The sequence below is a fragment of the Erinaceus europaeus genome, chromosome 3 (assembly GCF_950295315.1).
Source record: "Erinaceus europaeus chromosome 3, mEriEur2.1, whole genome shotgun sequence".
NCBI classification, from domain to species: Eukaryota; Metazoa; Chordata; class Mammalia; order Eulipotyphla; family Erinaceidae; genus Erinaceus; species Erinaceus europaeus.
The window spans coordinates 152,811,106-152,827,130 of NC_080164.1; the positions used below are offsets into that span (position 1 = coordinate 152,811,106).

Sequence of the window (16,025 nt, forward strand, 5' to 3'; positions counted from 1 at the left end):
GTCACCCAACTTTCATTATTTCCAAGTAGTGTGATTGAATTAAAGGGCAGGGAACTGGTTAGAAGGGAGGATCAGGGGCTCAGTGCGTAATGGTGTGGTATTAAATTCTAATTAGAGATGCAGGAATCAATGATAGGGAGGTTGGACAGCTCAGTTCCCCAGTGCCAGCCCAATAGACGGATGAGTTATTGTCATGTAAAAAGCGCCAGCAATAAGACCAACCGCTTTGCTATTGTCCAAGTGGAAAGAGCCAAGTTTATTATGAGGACTATATGCTCTAGAGACCTCAGACAAGGCATCTCATAGGAGGCTTTTTCATAAAACTAGGCTCTGCTGGTAGTAAGGAGGCCAGTTTGGAGGCAGGCGTTGAGCTGTGCACATCTCCCCACTCCAGCCACCTTCTCCATCCCCAGCTTTTATTTCATTTTTCCACTTGGCTGAGCCATTCAGAGCCTTTTCAATGTATAAAATGGAATATTCTTACCTCAATTCCTCTGCCTACGAGTCTTGTATGGCTGGGATGGACACATCGAGCCTGGCTTCAGCCTATGCTGACTTCAGTTCCTGCAGCCAGGCCAGTGGCTTCCAGTATAACCCGATCAGGACCACTTTTGGGGCCACGTCCGGCTGTCCGTCCCTCACGCCGGGATCCTGCAGCCTCGGCACCCTGCGGGACCACCAGAGCAGTCCGTACGCCGCAGGTAAGGACCGCCAGCTTTCTCGGCGGTGGAAGCTGCCTTTCCGCTCGTATATAGGAAGCCTTGATTGCATTTGAAAATGGAAATGTGTTTAGTATTTACCAAACGAAATTTGCTTACACAAATGAAAGAATTTATCACGTTAGAAGCGATTGCAGGGAGGGGTAATTCACTTACAGGGTTACACTATCCTAGTCACACCCGAACCGCCAACAAAATTATCTTAAGCTGCCAAAATGATAGGCATAATTTATTTACTTTGCGATGAGACGTAAAGCTTAGAAAATAATTAAATAACAAAGAGTAAAGCTCATTACTGGCAGTGTCTCTCTTTTTAAGAACCGACAGCGGCTCACACTTCTTTGGCTGGTCATTTTTGTAATCGTTTCTTTAATTTATTATGTTTTTGCAGCACTTCGTCCCAACTTTGGGGCCGGGACAACTTGTGAGAACTGAAAAGTTCCAACAGTGGGAGTGTTTGGTAATTTCTTCTCTGGTTCACTGATAGCCTAACTGGTGTTTTTTGGACTTTTATTATTATTTTTTCTTCCTCTCTCGCTTTTTTTTTTTTTTTTCCTCGTCAAAGCACTATCCGGTGTCGTGGCCCATAGCGGTCTCCAATGGGCAATATTTCAGCCCACCCCCAGGCGTTTGTACCAGGAGGGAACCTGCCAGAACCCGACGTTTGCGCTCCAGTGCCGATCTAGAGCCCATGTTTTCGGGGTTTCTCGGCAACGCCCCTCCGCTGCTAAGTTCTCCAGAGCGGGGGGGGGGGGTCCTTTCCGGCTGCAGAGCCACCTGACCTGGGAGCCCCCACATTCCAGCTGGGCAGCCCGGGCGCCCCGGCCCGCCGCTGCTTCACACTCTCCTTCTCTCTGTCACCCGCAGTTCCCTACAAACTCTTCACCGACCACGGCGGCCTCAACGAGAAGCGCAAGCAGCGGCGCATCCGCACCACTTTCACGAGCGCGCAGCTCAAAGAGCTGGAGAGGGTCTTCGCCGAGACGCACTACCCGGACATCTACACCCGGGAGGAGCTGGCCCTGAAGATTGACCTCACCGAGGCGCGAGTTCAGGTACCCGCGCCCCGAAATCTACCCGCTACACTGCACCGGCCCAGCAGGGATGCAAAGTGTGGCTAGAGGGGAAGGGGTGGCTGGGAAGCAGGACATGCTACTGAAGGTTGGAAATCCCCCGGGGCTGCTAAGGAGGCCCTGGGCTTCCTGGCTGAACTGAGAGGCCAAGTTCGGGGTGTCTGTGCGCGCGCGATGGGTAGGGAGTGTATTCCCGCCATCGGTTCTCTGCTCAATGTTCCCCACGAGGGGAGTGATGTCCTGAGATGAGAATGAACGACAGGAAGTGTCCCATGGGTGCAGTGCAGACTTTGTCCCATGCCACAAAGTTTTGTATTGGGTCCAAATGCCTCTCAACTCCAGCGCTTTATTATTATTATCTCGGAGCCATGGTGTACATGGTGTACATTTTCCCCAGGAACTGTGACTTGTGTCAAATCCGCACAGGGACTGTGTCTCCACGAAGGGCAAGAGCTTCCACATGCCTGGGCCTTTTAGGGAAAGAGGTGCACTCCCGCGCTGGCCAGAGGGCCCCTTGTAGGAGAGCCCCCAGTGGAGGGATGGCGCACGCCACCCGCACCTCCTGCAGGCTCAGAGGCCAAGCGGCGCCGCAGTCACGAAGCTACCCCGCCTGCAGTTTTTCTACCCACTCGAGCTCTAACTTCTGATTCGAGGCCAAAAGCGAATGTGGGATAGCTCATGGAGACCACCACAAATCTGGGGTCTCCGCATTTGTGGACCCTCCGGTTTTTTTTTTTTAACATCGCCTGCAAGCCGCTTACTTCTCTGACATAGCAGGTCGCCCTAAGAAAGTTTCCCTGAGAACGTTCCTGCAAATGGGGGCAGCAGACACGAGGGACGGGATACAAGTGTGTGTGCGCGCGCGTGTGTGTGGCACGTGGAGTTTGCTACGAGCTGGGACGGAGCGCGGGGCTTGCTAACCCCAACTGTTTCTTCTTTTCAACTCTTCCTTAACTCCAACTTTTCCAACTTTCTCCTCCTCCCGCGACAGGTGTGGTTCCAGAATCGCCGCGCCAAGTTCCGCAAACAGGAGCGCGCAGCAGCGGCCGCGGCAGCCGCGGCCAAGAACGGCTCTTCGGGAAAGAAGTCCGACTCGTCCCGGGATGACGAGAGCAAAGAGGCCAAGAGCACCGATCCGGACAGCACTGGGGGCCCGGGTCCCAACCCCAACCCCACTCCCAGCTGCGGGGCGAGTGGCGGCGGCGGCGGCGGCGGGCCCAGCCCTGCAGGAGCCCCGGGGGCTGCTGGGCCCGGGGGCCCGGGCGGAGATGGCGGCAAGGGCGGCGCGGCGGCGGCGGCGGCGGCAGCGGCGGCGGCGGCGGCGGCGGCTGCTGCGGCGGCGGCCGGGGGCCTGGCTGCGGCCGGGGGCCCCGGACAAGGCTGGGCTCCAGGCCCGGGCCCCATCACCTCCATTCCGGATTCGCTCGGGGGGCCCTTCGCCAGCGTCCTCTCTTCGCTCCAAAGACCCAACGGTGCCAAAGCCACCTTAGTGAAGAGCAGCATGTTCTGATCGCCAGCCGGGCGGGCGCGCGCGCGCACGGGCGGGGAGGCCTGAGGCTCCCGGGCGTCGCTGCCGCCGAGGCTTCACCTTCGAGAGCTGAAAGTTATCGCGATAGAATAAAAAGAAAATGGCGTCGCCCCCATTCCACACCCGTCCAAACCTTCCCCCCCAACCTGAAACCCCCAAACGAGACAAAACAAAAACAAAGCAAAGCAAAACTAAAACACTTCTCTGGCTCTTCGCACCTGCCTCGCGGCCGCAGCGCTGCGACCGACCGGGACTCCGCCTGCGGCCGGCCGGGAGGGGTGGGCGGCGCGGCCTGGACTGGGGGGGGCGCTCTCAGGGTGCTGTGTCTGCGTGTGGGTGTCTGTCTCCGGGGTGTGTGTGTGTGTGGCCATAGCCCGAGCAGGTGACAGGTAGTGATGGGGGGGGCACCAACTCAGTGACTTGTTTACAAAACGAGAAAAAAAATAAACAAGCCCTCCTCATTTTTAAAATTAGGAAGGTGGCAACCTGTTAAAAAAAAAAAAAAAAAGGACCCAAAAAGGTTTTTAATAAGAGAAGAGAAATGTAAATGGGGTGAGAAAGAGAAAAGGGGCTACAGGCCGCATGGAGAGCCTATCTCGTGAGCCCCTAAAATCGAGCCCTCCTGACAACACAAGACTCTCTTGGGGCTCCTGTTCTGGGAAGAATGGGGGCGCCTTCCAGGCTCCGCTTCGTGTCCTTAGGTTCCGGCCGCTACAGCGGCGACCTGTGCAGAATGATCCCACGGTCAAGGTGACTCGCCCGCCCGCTTGCCTGCACCACCTCTCCTAAAACCATCCCGCCAGGAGCGCATCCGAATCCCACACAGTTGCGACTTCCGCCCCGCTCCCCAATTTTTGCAGCCGCTCGACCTCTCCCTCCCCAAGATACCCGATACATGAGATGCCTTTTCATCCGTGAGCTCTGCAAACTGTGTCTCATATTTTGCAACTTTCCCCTTTTTTTCTCCTCCGTCCCTCCCTCCCCATCGGGATTTTCTTCTTCCACCAGCTTTTACTGAACTTCTGGGTACTGCTTTGGATTGGAGTCAATTGCAGTCCAAGCAACTGGCTGCAGAGAAATCTACTGAGCAAGGAAAAAGGCACGCACACGAGTTTGCAGAAGTGTCTCCGTTTGCATTTCTGTTTGCTCTGAAGTGAACTCACATCCTGTATGGTGGATGGACTGTATATTGATGATTCCATTCTTTGCGCAGTTTAGACATCTCTGTTGAGATTTGGTATTTTTTGTTTGTTTTTATTTTAAAAGGCACAAACTATAGATATTAGTTGAATGTTGAGGCTTTAACTTTTTCGGTGTCTTTCTACAACTGTGTTCTGTGAATCAATTGTATCGTGTTAATATCAGTACTGACCGTCTCCTCTATGTGACCGTATAATGTTTTTCTCTTCTTGTAGTCTCTATGGCGTGTCTTTATGGAGTAACAAGGTTCTCACGGGTTCAATTCCTTTGTGTTTAGAGAGACCACGGTTCAGACAATGGTATATATTTTTGTTATCAGGTGCATGTCTGTCTAGTTTCTTTCTTTTTTCCCTTCTTGTTGGACCATGTTTGTGAACATAAACATCATAAGTTAAGTTTCAGATTTTTGAATTTATTTATATGTGTTATAATGAATGCTTCTATTTAAAAGGGAAATATTTCTACATGTGCATATAGTTTTCCAAGAGTGTACCATTAACTTGATTGTTGATAATAAAAACAAAAAGCAAGTCTAGCTATTGAACTCTTCTGATCTTTTTCTTGATTTTTTTTTTTTTGGTGTTTTCTTGAGTTAATTTTTAAAAGGTAAAAGGGGGGGAGAGGGAAGAGTACAAAATAGCTAGGAGTTGTGCACAAATCTGGCAACCTAGACCTGGCTAGGGAGCCTAAACTCATGGCAGCCAAAATTCAGTCAGTATAAACTTTGGTGCTTTGGCCACTGGGCAGGGTTCTTCTGGATCCTGCTTGTTTTTCTCCCAGTCACTGAATACAAAACAACACCAGAGTGTGCATTAAAATGTTCATATCCACACTAGATTGCAGCTCCCAGGCCCTGAAACAGAGAAAACAGGACTCCAATACCAGATTTGGAGTAGGACTGGAAAGTGGGAATTCAGAAACGGACCTTCAGGACTGACAGCACTGGCCATGCAGACCAAAACACCCAGGGACACTGAAGGGGCTTTCCTTGACCAGATGGATCAGAAAGGCATCAGGCAGAAGAGCAGCTCTGAAACACTAGGGGATTGGGAGAGAGAACATCAACAACCGTCATTCACAAACTTGTATGTGTGAGGTCATATTTCCTCAGCATTATCTCATCAATCTCTAGAAACAACATCAGAAGCAGGTGCAATTTTTATCTTCAAGTTCTTTTACACTGATGAGGAATGGAGAGGTTGACTTGCTCAGGAATCCCCAGAGGATTAGTGATGGTGCCAGCCATGTCACTTAGGGGTTTTGATTCTAGAGCCTGCACCAAAGTGTAGGTTCACTGACACCATCACCTGGGAATTTGTTAGACACTAGACACTCTCATTCTTAGGCTCCCTTCTAGACCTACTGAGTTAGAAGTTCTGGGCATGGACCCCAGCATTCTGTGTTTTGATAAATCTTATGGAGACTTTGAGAACCTTTAAACCATCCAAGTTCAAATAGGAAGGTTCCAGAACTGCACTGGGAACAGGTGTGTGTGTAGGAGGGGATGCCAGGGGTGGCTGCATGGTAGGATATCTGACAGTTTCAATAACGTCCCTTTGGAAGGAAGGAGTTAATGCTACAGTCTTGAAATGGAATCTTGCTCCCCTCTGGGACTATTGGGCTGGGCCACTTTCTATAGTGGAAGATTGTGCTGATTTCTGGCCCTTATCTTGCTACCTCTCTAGTCCTACCTTACCCATACAGCCAGTTTCCCTCATAGGAGGGGGAATCACAGACTGCCTTCTCTGGTCTGAGGATGAGCAGCTGATCTGGATGAATTTACTAGGACAAAACAATATGGTTTGTAGGAAATCAGGCAGATTTCATTCAAACTCTCAGACCTTTTAAACACATCTAACTCCCATTTGTTTTTCTGATGGGCTTTAAAAATAATCTTTAAAAGTTCCATCTCTAAATGTCTCTCAGCAAACTCTCCAAGACGGCATTCTATAAACAATGGCATTAATTGTGCTGAGCTAAAATGCCAGTAATGACCAGATCCCAGAACTCCAGACATCGGTTGTAAATATAACTTAGAAGGTCTGAAAGAGGTGAAAATAAGGGCAAGAATTTACTGATGAAAAGAGCATTCAAATCCCAACTGAGGCAGTCTTGAGTTTGACTGGCACTGAGAACCATCAGGTAAGCTCCCCTGAGCTGATGAGATAGGGAAGTGAGATAAGCATTCTGGCAGCAGCAAGAGCAAGAGAAAGGAAGACAATAGGAAAGAGAAGTAGAAGGAGAGAGACATAAAGAAGAAAAACAAATAGCCAAAGAAGGGCTTTTGGAAACTCCTTGCAAAGCCACTAGCAGCCCCTTCAGACATGAAAAACTAGATGAGGAACCTCCAATTCCCTTCTCCTGACCTTGACCTGTTTCCAGTGACTTATCTTCAGGATTCATCTCAGAACTGCTGAGGAAAACACACTTCCCACATTGCCCAGCTCTCATCTTAAATGTCTGGGGCACTAGCTTTCACATTTCTGATACCAACCTCTTTTTCATTTAGGTCACCTCTGCCTCTCTTACTGGTCAAAGAAGCAAAGTACTGGGAGGCAAGTGTATGATCAAATGCAAGTAATGCCCCCATAATATGATGGAGCCTAGAGGCAGGACACTGTGTCTCTGCATTGTGTCATTTCCTTGGAGCCCTGCACAGTGTGAACAAGCTCACTTTCACTTTTCCTCTCCTAGGGAATTTGCATTTTGGCTTATCAAGACATCCTTTTTCCTGGCAACTCCCGGACTACATGTGACTTCACAAAAGCTACATGAGCCAGTGCCAGATGGCCACCTCTAAGCCAAGTCTCCTTCAAGAGGGCCAAGTACAGAAAGCAAAGAGGGGATTTGTAGGGGAGCTGATAGTTCACCCCAGATGCTTCTCTGTGGCTGAACTGATGTCCTTAGTCAGACAGCCTGTGGCTAGAGAAAGATGGCCCTCCACATGTGATCTTGGATAGCAAGTAACTTATCCTCTGAGCCTGATTTATCAGTCAAAAGTGTGAATAGTAATATAAACTTGTGGGTTTGTTGTGGGTGATTAAAGAAGATTGCACAAAATGTATCTGGTGTGGGATATTTTCAGCAAATATCAGTAATATATTATTGCCTTCATAGTAGTAATATTGAACTATATCTCCTTTCTGGATCTCCTTAGTTCAAGCCTCTGAATAGTAAAATAAATAAATAAATAAATAAATAAAAAGACTTCAGTTTTCACTTAAGTCAATGGTGCAGGAACACAATGTGTGAGAGAATTTGCAAAGGATAGAACTGAAGAAATTTGCTGAGGTTGGTGAGAACAGCCTAGAACCATTGAAAGACTGGCAAGTAATAGCTACTAATACTGATAAAGTGCTTATTATATGGAAGGTGCTTTGAGACTCATAATATTTAAAGCATTTAGTTATCACAACTACCTTATGAGAAAAAAGTAGGGGTTTTTTTTTCTCCTTTTTCTTCCTCCCCCCATTCTTCCTCCTCCTCTTTCCCCTCCTCCTCCTTATTTTTTTTGTAGGAAGAAACTAAGGCATGGAGGGATTAGGTAACATGCTTAGAGCCAAAAAGTTGGGGATACTACAGCAGAAATCCAATTCCAGCTTGTTTGTCTCCAGCACACTTGTTCTTAACTACTGCTCTTTACAGTCTAAGAGGAAAATCATTTTAGCTTATGTAGTCATCGACTGTGAGGCCCAAGAGAAGGTTTCATCTCGCAAAAAGACTCAGAAATGTAGGTGAAGGTGAAAAAGGACAACAGGAGTAGTGAAGCTGTGTTAGGATGAGAACTCCAGAGAGATTCAGAATGAATTCCAAGGAGGAAGAATGATTTTTAAAAAAAAATAAAACAGGGAGTCGGGCTGTAGCGCAGCAGGTTAAGCGCAGGTGGCGCAAAGCACAAGGACTGGCTTAAGGATCCCGGTTCGAACCCCGGCTCCCCACATGCAGGGGAGTCGCTTCACAGGTGGTGAAGCAGGTCTGCAGGTGTCTATCTTTCTCTCCTTCTCTCTGTCTTCCCCTCCTCTCTCCATTTCTCTCTGTCCTATCCAACAACAACGACAACAATAATAACTACACCAATAAAACAACAAGGGCAACAAAAGGGAATAAATAAAATAAATATTTAAAAAATAAATAAATAAATAAATAAATAAAAACAAACAAAAAATAAACAAAAAATAAAACAGATTATTTATATCTTGTTGGTAAATGAGGAAAATAAAGTTTGGCCAGGGGCTTGGAGCATGAGAGGGAAAAAAAACAATGATTGCTGTAGAAAGTGGAATTTTAAGCTCTAGTTTCATCTGGAACCACCAGGACATAGGTATGATGCAAATGACAAAAGTCTGCCTAAACTCTTAGTTTCCCACTTTTAATTTCAGAATGGCTATCCACAAATATACATGGCTAAATAACAACTGAATACCCTTATTCAATAGTATTTCCATTCTGGAAAGCAGACTGTTAGTAGGATACAAAAGCTTGTGACCTCCTTGGGCCAGTAGGCAGGCGTATCACCCCATCACCACAGTAGACATTTTGGATTTTGTGAGCTTTGGCTTAATTTGGGGATTTTTTTTTTTTTTTTTTACTTGGGGAATTCTTAACCTTTAATTGTGGGCAAAATTCAGGCAGGATAGACAACAATGTAAATATTTTTACTAATTTCTGCCTAAAATTGAATTTGTTCTTCAGTGATGAATGTAGGTAACAAAGCCACAATAGTGTGATTAGTGTCTATGACTTTGTCAGCACTGGAAATCACAGATTATTTTCACTTCACATTAGAGTTTCACATTGTAACCACCTCAATAAATAATTTACATTTATTGTTAATTTGGAATTATAGTAGTTATCAGCCTAGCTGCTACACATTGTGATTTCATATATTAAAGGAGCAGTACAATATTGCAGATTTGTTCTATAACATTTTTAATTACGCTAACTGGTTTCTTTCTGTACATTTTGTACTTTGCACTTCAAAGTGCCTGTCTTGAGAGGGGTTCATAGGCATCACCAGAGGTTGATGCTAAGGGTTTGGTGGCCCAATAAAAAGCTAAGAGCTCCTGGATAATTGATGAGAACAAACAATTCCTCCTCTCTGTGAAGCTTGGACTTGAAGAATCTCTCATCAAGCATAGAGCAAATCATCATTCTCTTCTACAAGTGAAAATCTAGGGAAAATTTAAACGTGTCAGATGTTGCTTCCACTGAAATAGAGGAAAATAAGCCCCCAAATGTTGTATGCTTTACATTGGGTTCTAGTTCTCCCCCGCCAAGAGAATTGGATCAGTCCAGTTAGTTTTCGCGGGCCGCTTGGCCCCGCCCCTAGGAACCCAGAGAGAGGGTTCCAAAGTGGGAGAGTGTCAGAGTTCCAGAGTTGAAGAGTTGCAGAGTTCGAGAGTTCCTGAGTTCCAGAGTTAGAGAGAGTGCTTACGCCGCCGCAAAGAGACAGCAGAGTTCTGTTTGGTGATTAGTTTGGTTTGGTTTATGAATCATTGTTCCTGAATAAAGAAATACAGCTTCCCTGCCCAGCCGTATGTCTCTGGTCGTCTCTGTTACCCGCCCATGAAGCTAGCCCGGCCAGCTAGAGCCTCCGAAAATTTATAACAACACCCAAAGGTGGACAAAGAATGTTCTGGAGTTTTAAGGACCACTGGTGTGGCCTGGGAGGTAGTGCAGTGACTAAAGTGCTATAGTTAGCATGTAGTCACATGTTTAACTCCTGGTATTACATGTGCCAGAGTGATGCTCAGGTTCCCTCTGTCTATGTATTTCTATCTCTTTTTTATTTTAATTTTTATTAGTGATTTAATAGTGGTTTACAAAATTACAAGATAGTACGGGTATATTTCCAAACCATTTCCACCATTATAATTCTATGTGCTTGCCTGCACACCTCCCACCCCCAACTTCCATAGTTTTCCCAAAGTCTTAGTTATGGGATATATATTTTTTCTTTTTTCAAATTTACATGTTTCTACTTATAAGTGAAATCATCCCATACTTACTCTTCCTTTTTGTTCTTCCCTTTCAGATTAGCCAAACAGTGCCTGACTTCCTCTGGTGTTTTCCAGAATCTCTTCCCTCTCAGTGATGAGGCATGAAAAAAGGTTCCCACTGACAAAAGTTCTGGATACTGGTAAAACTGGGGTTCAGAGCCCTCTGGTATCTTTCCTTAACATTTTCCCTCTCTGAGAGTATGGACCAAAATCCTTTTTGGGGTGCAGAAGGAAGGAGTTCTGCCTTAATTGCTTCTCTGCTGAGCATGGGTGTTGGGCAGTCAATTCATACATACCCCCAGCCTGTCTCTGTCTTTCTCTGGTAGGCCTCTGGGGATGTCAAGTTCTGAGACATGTTGGTGAGGTAATTTGTCTAGGATGGTCAAGATGGGATCATAGTAGCATCTAGAACTTGGTAGCTGAAAGGCAGTAAGTACATTATCTTTATCTTCATCTCTATGTCTTATTATCTTTATTTATTTATTGGCTATAGATAGCCAGAAATTGAGAAGGAAGGTGGAGAGAGAGAGAGAGAGAGAGAGAGAGAGAGAGTGTGTGTCCTGCAGCACTGCTTCACACTCACAAAGCTTTCCCCCTGTAGGTGGGGACCAGAGACTTGAACCCAGGTCCTTGAGCATTGTAACATGTGCCTTCAACCAGGTGTGCCACCACCCAGCCTTTCTCTCTACCTATATCTCTATCTCCATCTCCATTTCTACTCATTGTGTAAAGATGACAGTGAGAATAGCATGTGAAGGCATAAGGTGATTCAAAGATTCAACAAGGGCTGAATATCCTCATCCTATTTATTGAGCATTTATTTGAGCTGGTGCATTGCAGAAAGAAGTTGTATAAGATGCGCATGGTACTTCTTTATATGATTGATAGTCAAGGTTATTGAGTCACACCACTAATTACAGCAGTATCAAGCTGACGCCCATTCTCTTAACTACAATAAGAAAAAAAAGCGGGGTGGGGAGAAAAGAAAAGAGGAGAAAAAGAAAAAAGGAAAGAAAGAGAGGAAAGGAATTTCTCATTTGTCTAGTTGTCACTCTATCTTTTGTCTGAACCTGAAGTTATTTGGTTTGTTAAAATCCCCCCAGGCCAAGTGACTGAGCAATGGTGTTACTTTAGCCATGTGCTTGATGTCAAAGACCTCCCTCTGGGGAAAGTCAGACATCAAGGGGGAAATAAAGGCTTCTTACCTGCAGATAATTTCATTAGGAGACCAAGTGGGTGACTGTTTGTTAGATGACTTCTCCTGTGATTTAAGCGGTGATTTCCAGAACAGGAAGAGCCTGGGTGTAAAACTTAATTTCCTTAAGGGCTCAGCGTTGCAGCCACCTCAGGCAAAGTGGGATATATACCTGGCTTATCTGAGGTATGAGAGGCTTTGCTTTTGTAGTCCTTACTATGTGTTAAACACTGAAATGCTTTGCATTTATCTCACATTCTTTCATGACTTCTGAGGTACAAGTTACTATTCTCATCTTAGAAGAGCAAAAATCTCAAGTAATGGAATAGTGGTGCAATTTACTTCAGATTCTAAAGCTGGTATATGCCAGCATTGAGCTTCAAACTCATGTCTTTCTCATCTCAAAATCTCTTTCTTGTGTGTGTTTGGGGCAGGCCAGGGGGAGGTGGGCAGTGGTTCCCAGAGTCCAGAGGAAATACCCAGTCAACAGGTTAGAATTCATTCCTCCCTCAACTTGGATCAACAACGGTAGAGAAAGTTCCAGCCTCCGAAGGGAGGATGGACAACATACTCTTTGCTACACCTGAGGAAGATGGGTTGATATTGTAGTAGCTTGGAATGTTCTTACTCATGACCACAGAATGTGAGCTCAGATCTACAGGGATGCAGAGATCACATAGGTTCCTAAGCTGAATATGGGCCCCAGATCACATCAAATCAATGGGGTTTACAGTCAACAATATTTATACCCCTTTCCCATATTAGGGAGCTACTCTCTTCCCTGATCCAGCTTTCTGCTTTCTATTCCTTTTCCAGCCATGACATCATCTCCCCAGACAATAACTTGGGTCCACCTGCATATCAGATTTCAGGCTCAGGGGAAAAAAGAAAAAGAAAAAAAAAAAAAACACTAGTATAGCCACAGGCCCTTTGGAATATAACTAAAATATGCCTACTAGCTATCTACAAAATGGAGGGAACCCCCCCCAGCTCTTCATCTGCACTATTCCAGCCTTTAGGTTCATGATTGTTCAACAATTTGTTTGGCTTTGTATGTTAACTCTCTTTTTAGCCACCAGGTTCCAGATGCTAGCAGGATGTCGACCAGACTTACCTGGACAGACAACCCCACCGATATGTCCTGGTGCTCTGCTTCCCCAGAGCCCCACCCTACTAGGGAAAGAGAGAGGCAGGCTGGGAGTATGGATCGACTTGTAAATGCCCATGTTCAGCGGGGAAGCAATTATAGAAGCCAGACCTTCCACCTTCTGCATCCCACAATGACCTTGGGTCCATACTCCCAGAGGGATAAAGAATAGGAAAGCTATCAGGGGACGGGATGGGAGATGGAGTTCTGGTGGTGGGAATTGTGTGGAGTTGTACCCCTCTTACCCTATGGTTTTCTCAATGTTTCCTTTTTTTTAAAATAAAAAAATAAAAAAGAATTCATCCCTGCCCTTGGCTTGCCTGCTCATGATCTAATCCAATACTTTAAAAGGCAGAGAGGGTAATGTCCATGTTCTGAAATCAAATACTGGGGACTGCTACACAAGTTGGTAAATGTATTAAAATCTACTGAGCTGCATATTTCTTTTCTTTGTTCCCCCCATCCTCTCTCTCTCTCTCTCTGTGTATACACATGTGTGGTTTTACCACTCTAGGCTGCTTTTTCATTCAAATATAGACAGACAGACACAGAGAAAGAAAATAGAGGAAGAGATACCCAATTACTGGAACTTCCTCTGTTGCCATAGCAGTTCCCATGTGGTGCAAGAGTCCTACCCACTGAACTATCTTTCCAATCCTATGAGCTGTATACTCATGAGTATTATGTGAATTATATCTCAGATATTTTTTTGGTGGGGGAGGCAATATCAAACCCAGCGCTTCATACATGTGAAACATATAGCATAGGGTTTTACTGCTGGCCCCTTAGTCTTTTTTTTTTTTTTTTTTTTCCTCCAGGGTTATTGCTGGGCTCGGTGCCTGCACCATGAATCCACCGCTCCTGGAGGCCATTTTTCCCCCCTTTTGTTGCCCTTGTTGTTGTAGCCTCATTGTAGTTATTATTATTACCATTGTTGATGTTTGTTGTTGGATAGGACAGAGAGAATTGGAGAGAGGAGGGGAAGACAGAGAGGGGGAGAGAAAGGTAGACACGGCAAACCTGTTTCACCGCCTGTGAAGCGACTCCCCTGCAGGTGGGGAGCCAGGGCTTGAGCCAGGATCCTTACTCCGGTCCTTGTGCTTTACGCCATGTGCGCTTAACCCACTGCGCCAATGCACGACCCCGGTCGTTTGTTTGTTTGTTTGTTTGTTTCTGTATATCTTCTTTAATTTCCTTCCTTCTTTTTCTTTCTTTTTTTTTATTTAAGAAAGTATTAATTAACAAAACCATAGGGTAGGAGGGGTACAATTCCCACCACCCATTCTCCATATCCCACCCCCTCCCCTGATAGCTTTCCCATTCTCTATCCCTCTGGGAGCATGGACCCAGGGTCATTGTGGGTTGCAGAAGGTAGAAGGTCTGGCTTCTGTAATTGCTTCCCCGCTGAACATGGGCGTTGACTGGTCGATCCATACTCCCAGTCTGCGTCTCTCTTTCCCTAGTAGGGTTGGTCTCTGGGGAAGCGGAGCTCCAGGACACATTGGTGGGGTCTTCAGTCCAGGGAAGCCTGGCCGGCATCCTGATGACATCTGGTACCTGGTGACTGAAAAGAGAGTTAACATACGAAACCAAACAAGTTGTTGAGCAATCATGGACCCAAAGCTTGGAATAGTGGAGAGGAAGTGTTAGGGGGATACTCACTGCAAACTCTAGTGTACTTCTGCTTTCAGTTATATATTTTGTAGTAGTTTACGGATACGTGTGAACATATGCTCTCTCTCACAGAAACTGGTGTATATCTAGGTTTTGGGACTTTGTTAGAAAGTGAATCACCTGAGATGGAATTAGAGTATAGTATGAAAGGAAAGGTCTCCCTCGAGTAATGAAGCTGAAGGGTTGTCATTCCACACGTGTAGTCTCTGGACACAGTCTGAAATGAAGCATGTTAAGGTGGCAATCGTTGTGTTGGTTAGGTTGTGATCGGCAGATGCAATATTATTTGATATGGATTGGGAGAGGCATACGGGAAAGTGGGCCCTATCCAGTGGTTCCAGGACTGGGGGAAGTAGAGGCTCTATAGTGGAGATGTGAGGTTCCTGCTGTCTTAGGGTTCAAAAAGACAATCGATAGTTAATGTTATCATCACATTATTTGGTAATTGGGTTAACTTTGAAAAGTCCTTTTGTTAGGGTTTGCTGTACAGTACCCAGTATCTTGTATATAGCTGTGCTATTGGTTGCTTCTTTTTTTGTTTTTTTTTAAAAAGATATTTCTTTTTTCGCCAATTAGGGAGAGAGACTGGGAACCAGCACATCACTCTGGCAAATGTGATACTGGGGATAGAACTCAGATTTTCATGCTTGCGAGTTCAATGCTTTATCTAATGTACCACTTCCTGGGCTGCCATTTTAAAAAATAAATTTATTTATTTTCAAGACACATGTATGGGGAATCCAGCAACTTTTGACTTTTCTCTATAATGTCATTTATTTCTGGCAAGAATAATGTATATACAGCTTCCTAAGACCAACAAAATAACTCACCTGGATAGTGCTCTTGTTTTGTTCCCCATGCAACCCAGGGTTAAGCCTGGTCCCCACTGTACTGGAGGGGCTTTACAGCTGTGGTGTCTTTCCCTCTCTTTGTTTCTTTGTCTCTTTCTCACTCCATCTGAAAAAGTTGGTCTGGTGTGGTAGAGTCCTGGTTGATGATGACAACAACAATAAAAACAACATACTTTCCAATATAGTCTTACATCAGAGCAACATATATTAACAGAGAGGAAAAACAGTGAAGAATATTACTATTTCTTAACCAAATATTTTTTTAGCCAAAAAAAAATCTTAAGATTATGTTTTCATTTCTCATTATAGTAATTTTTCCAACCTAGTCAATAAAAGCCCAGACATTTTACCAGCTCTACTGTCTGACCGTAGATTGGCACAACCATTCATGAACACTCTTCTCTAGAGTCATTCTTGAATTCTATTGAAGGGAAAGAAACCCAGTTTAAAGGACATTTGAAAATGTCTAAGGACTTTCACTCATTTATGCTGAGACTTTCTTCAAGTCTATTGAAACATAAAGTAATTTCTTTCTCTCTTTTTCTTCCTTTTTGATAGAAACAGAGAAGGTGAGTGGGAAGGATATATATCACAGTACTGAAGCTTCTTCAATGTGTTGGAGGCTGGGTTCAAAGCTGG

At 45.3% G+C, this 16,025-nt stretch overlaps 1 protein-coding gene and 1 long non-coding RNA gene across 3 annotated transcripts in view; one reads left to right on the plus strand and one right to left on the minus strand.

Moving 5' to 3' along the window:
- LOC132537560 (uncharacterized) overlaps positions 1-622 on the minus strand; it is a 163,703-nt gene extending 163,081 nt beyond the window's left edge. For both annotated transcript variants that reach the window (XR_009549037.1, XR_009549038.1), the window contains exon 1: positions 485-622. This is a non-coding gene — a long non-coding RNA (uncharacterized LOC132537560). The remainder of the gene's footprint in view (positions 1-484) is intronic.
- PHOX2B (paired like homeobox 2B) lies at positions 70-3,400 on the plus strand. Its single transcript, XM_060188120.1, has 3 exons — positions 70-701; positions 1,587-1,774; positions 2,784-3,400. Exons 1-3 carry the CDS (start codon positions 461-463, stop codon positions 3,300-3,302), a joined length of 948 nt encoding a protein of 315 aa, XP_060044103.1. The 5' UTR covers positions 70-460; the 3' UTR covers positions 3,303-3,400.
- The last annotated feature ends 12,625 nt before the right edge of the window (positions 3,401-16,025 follow it).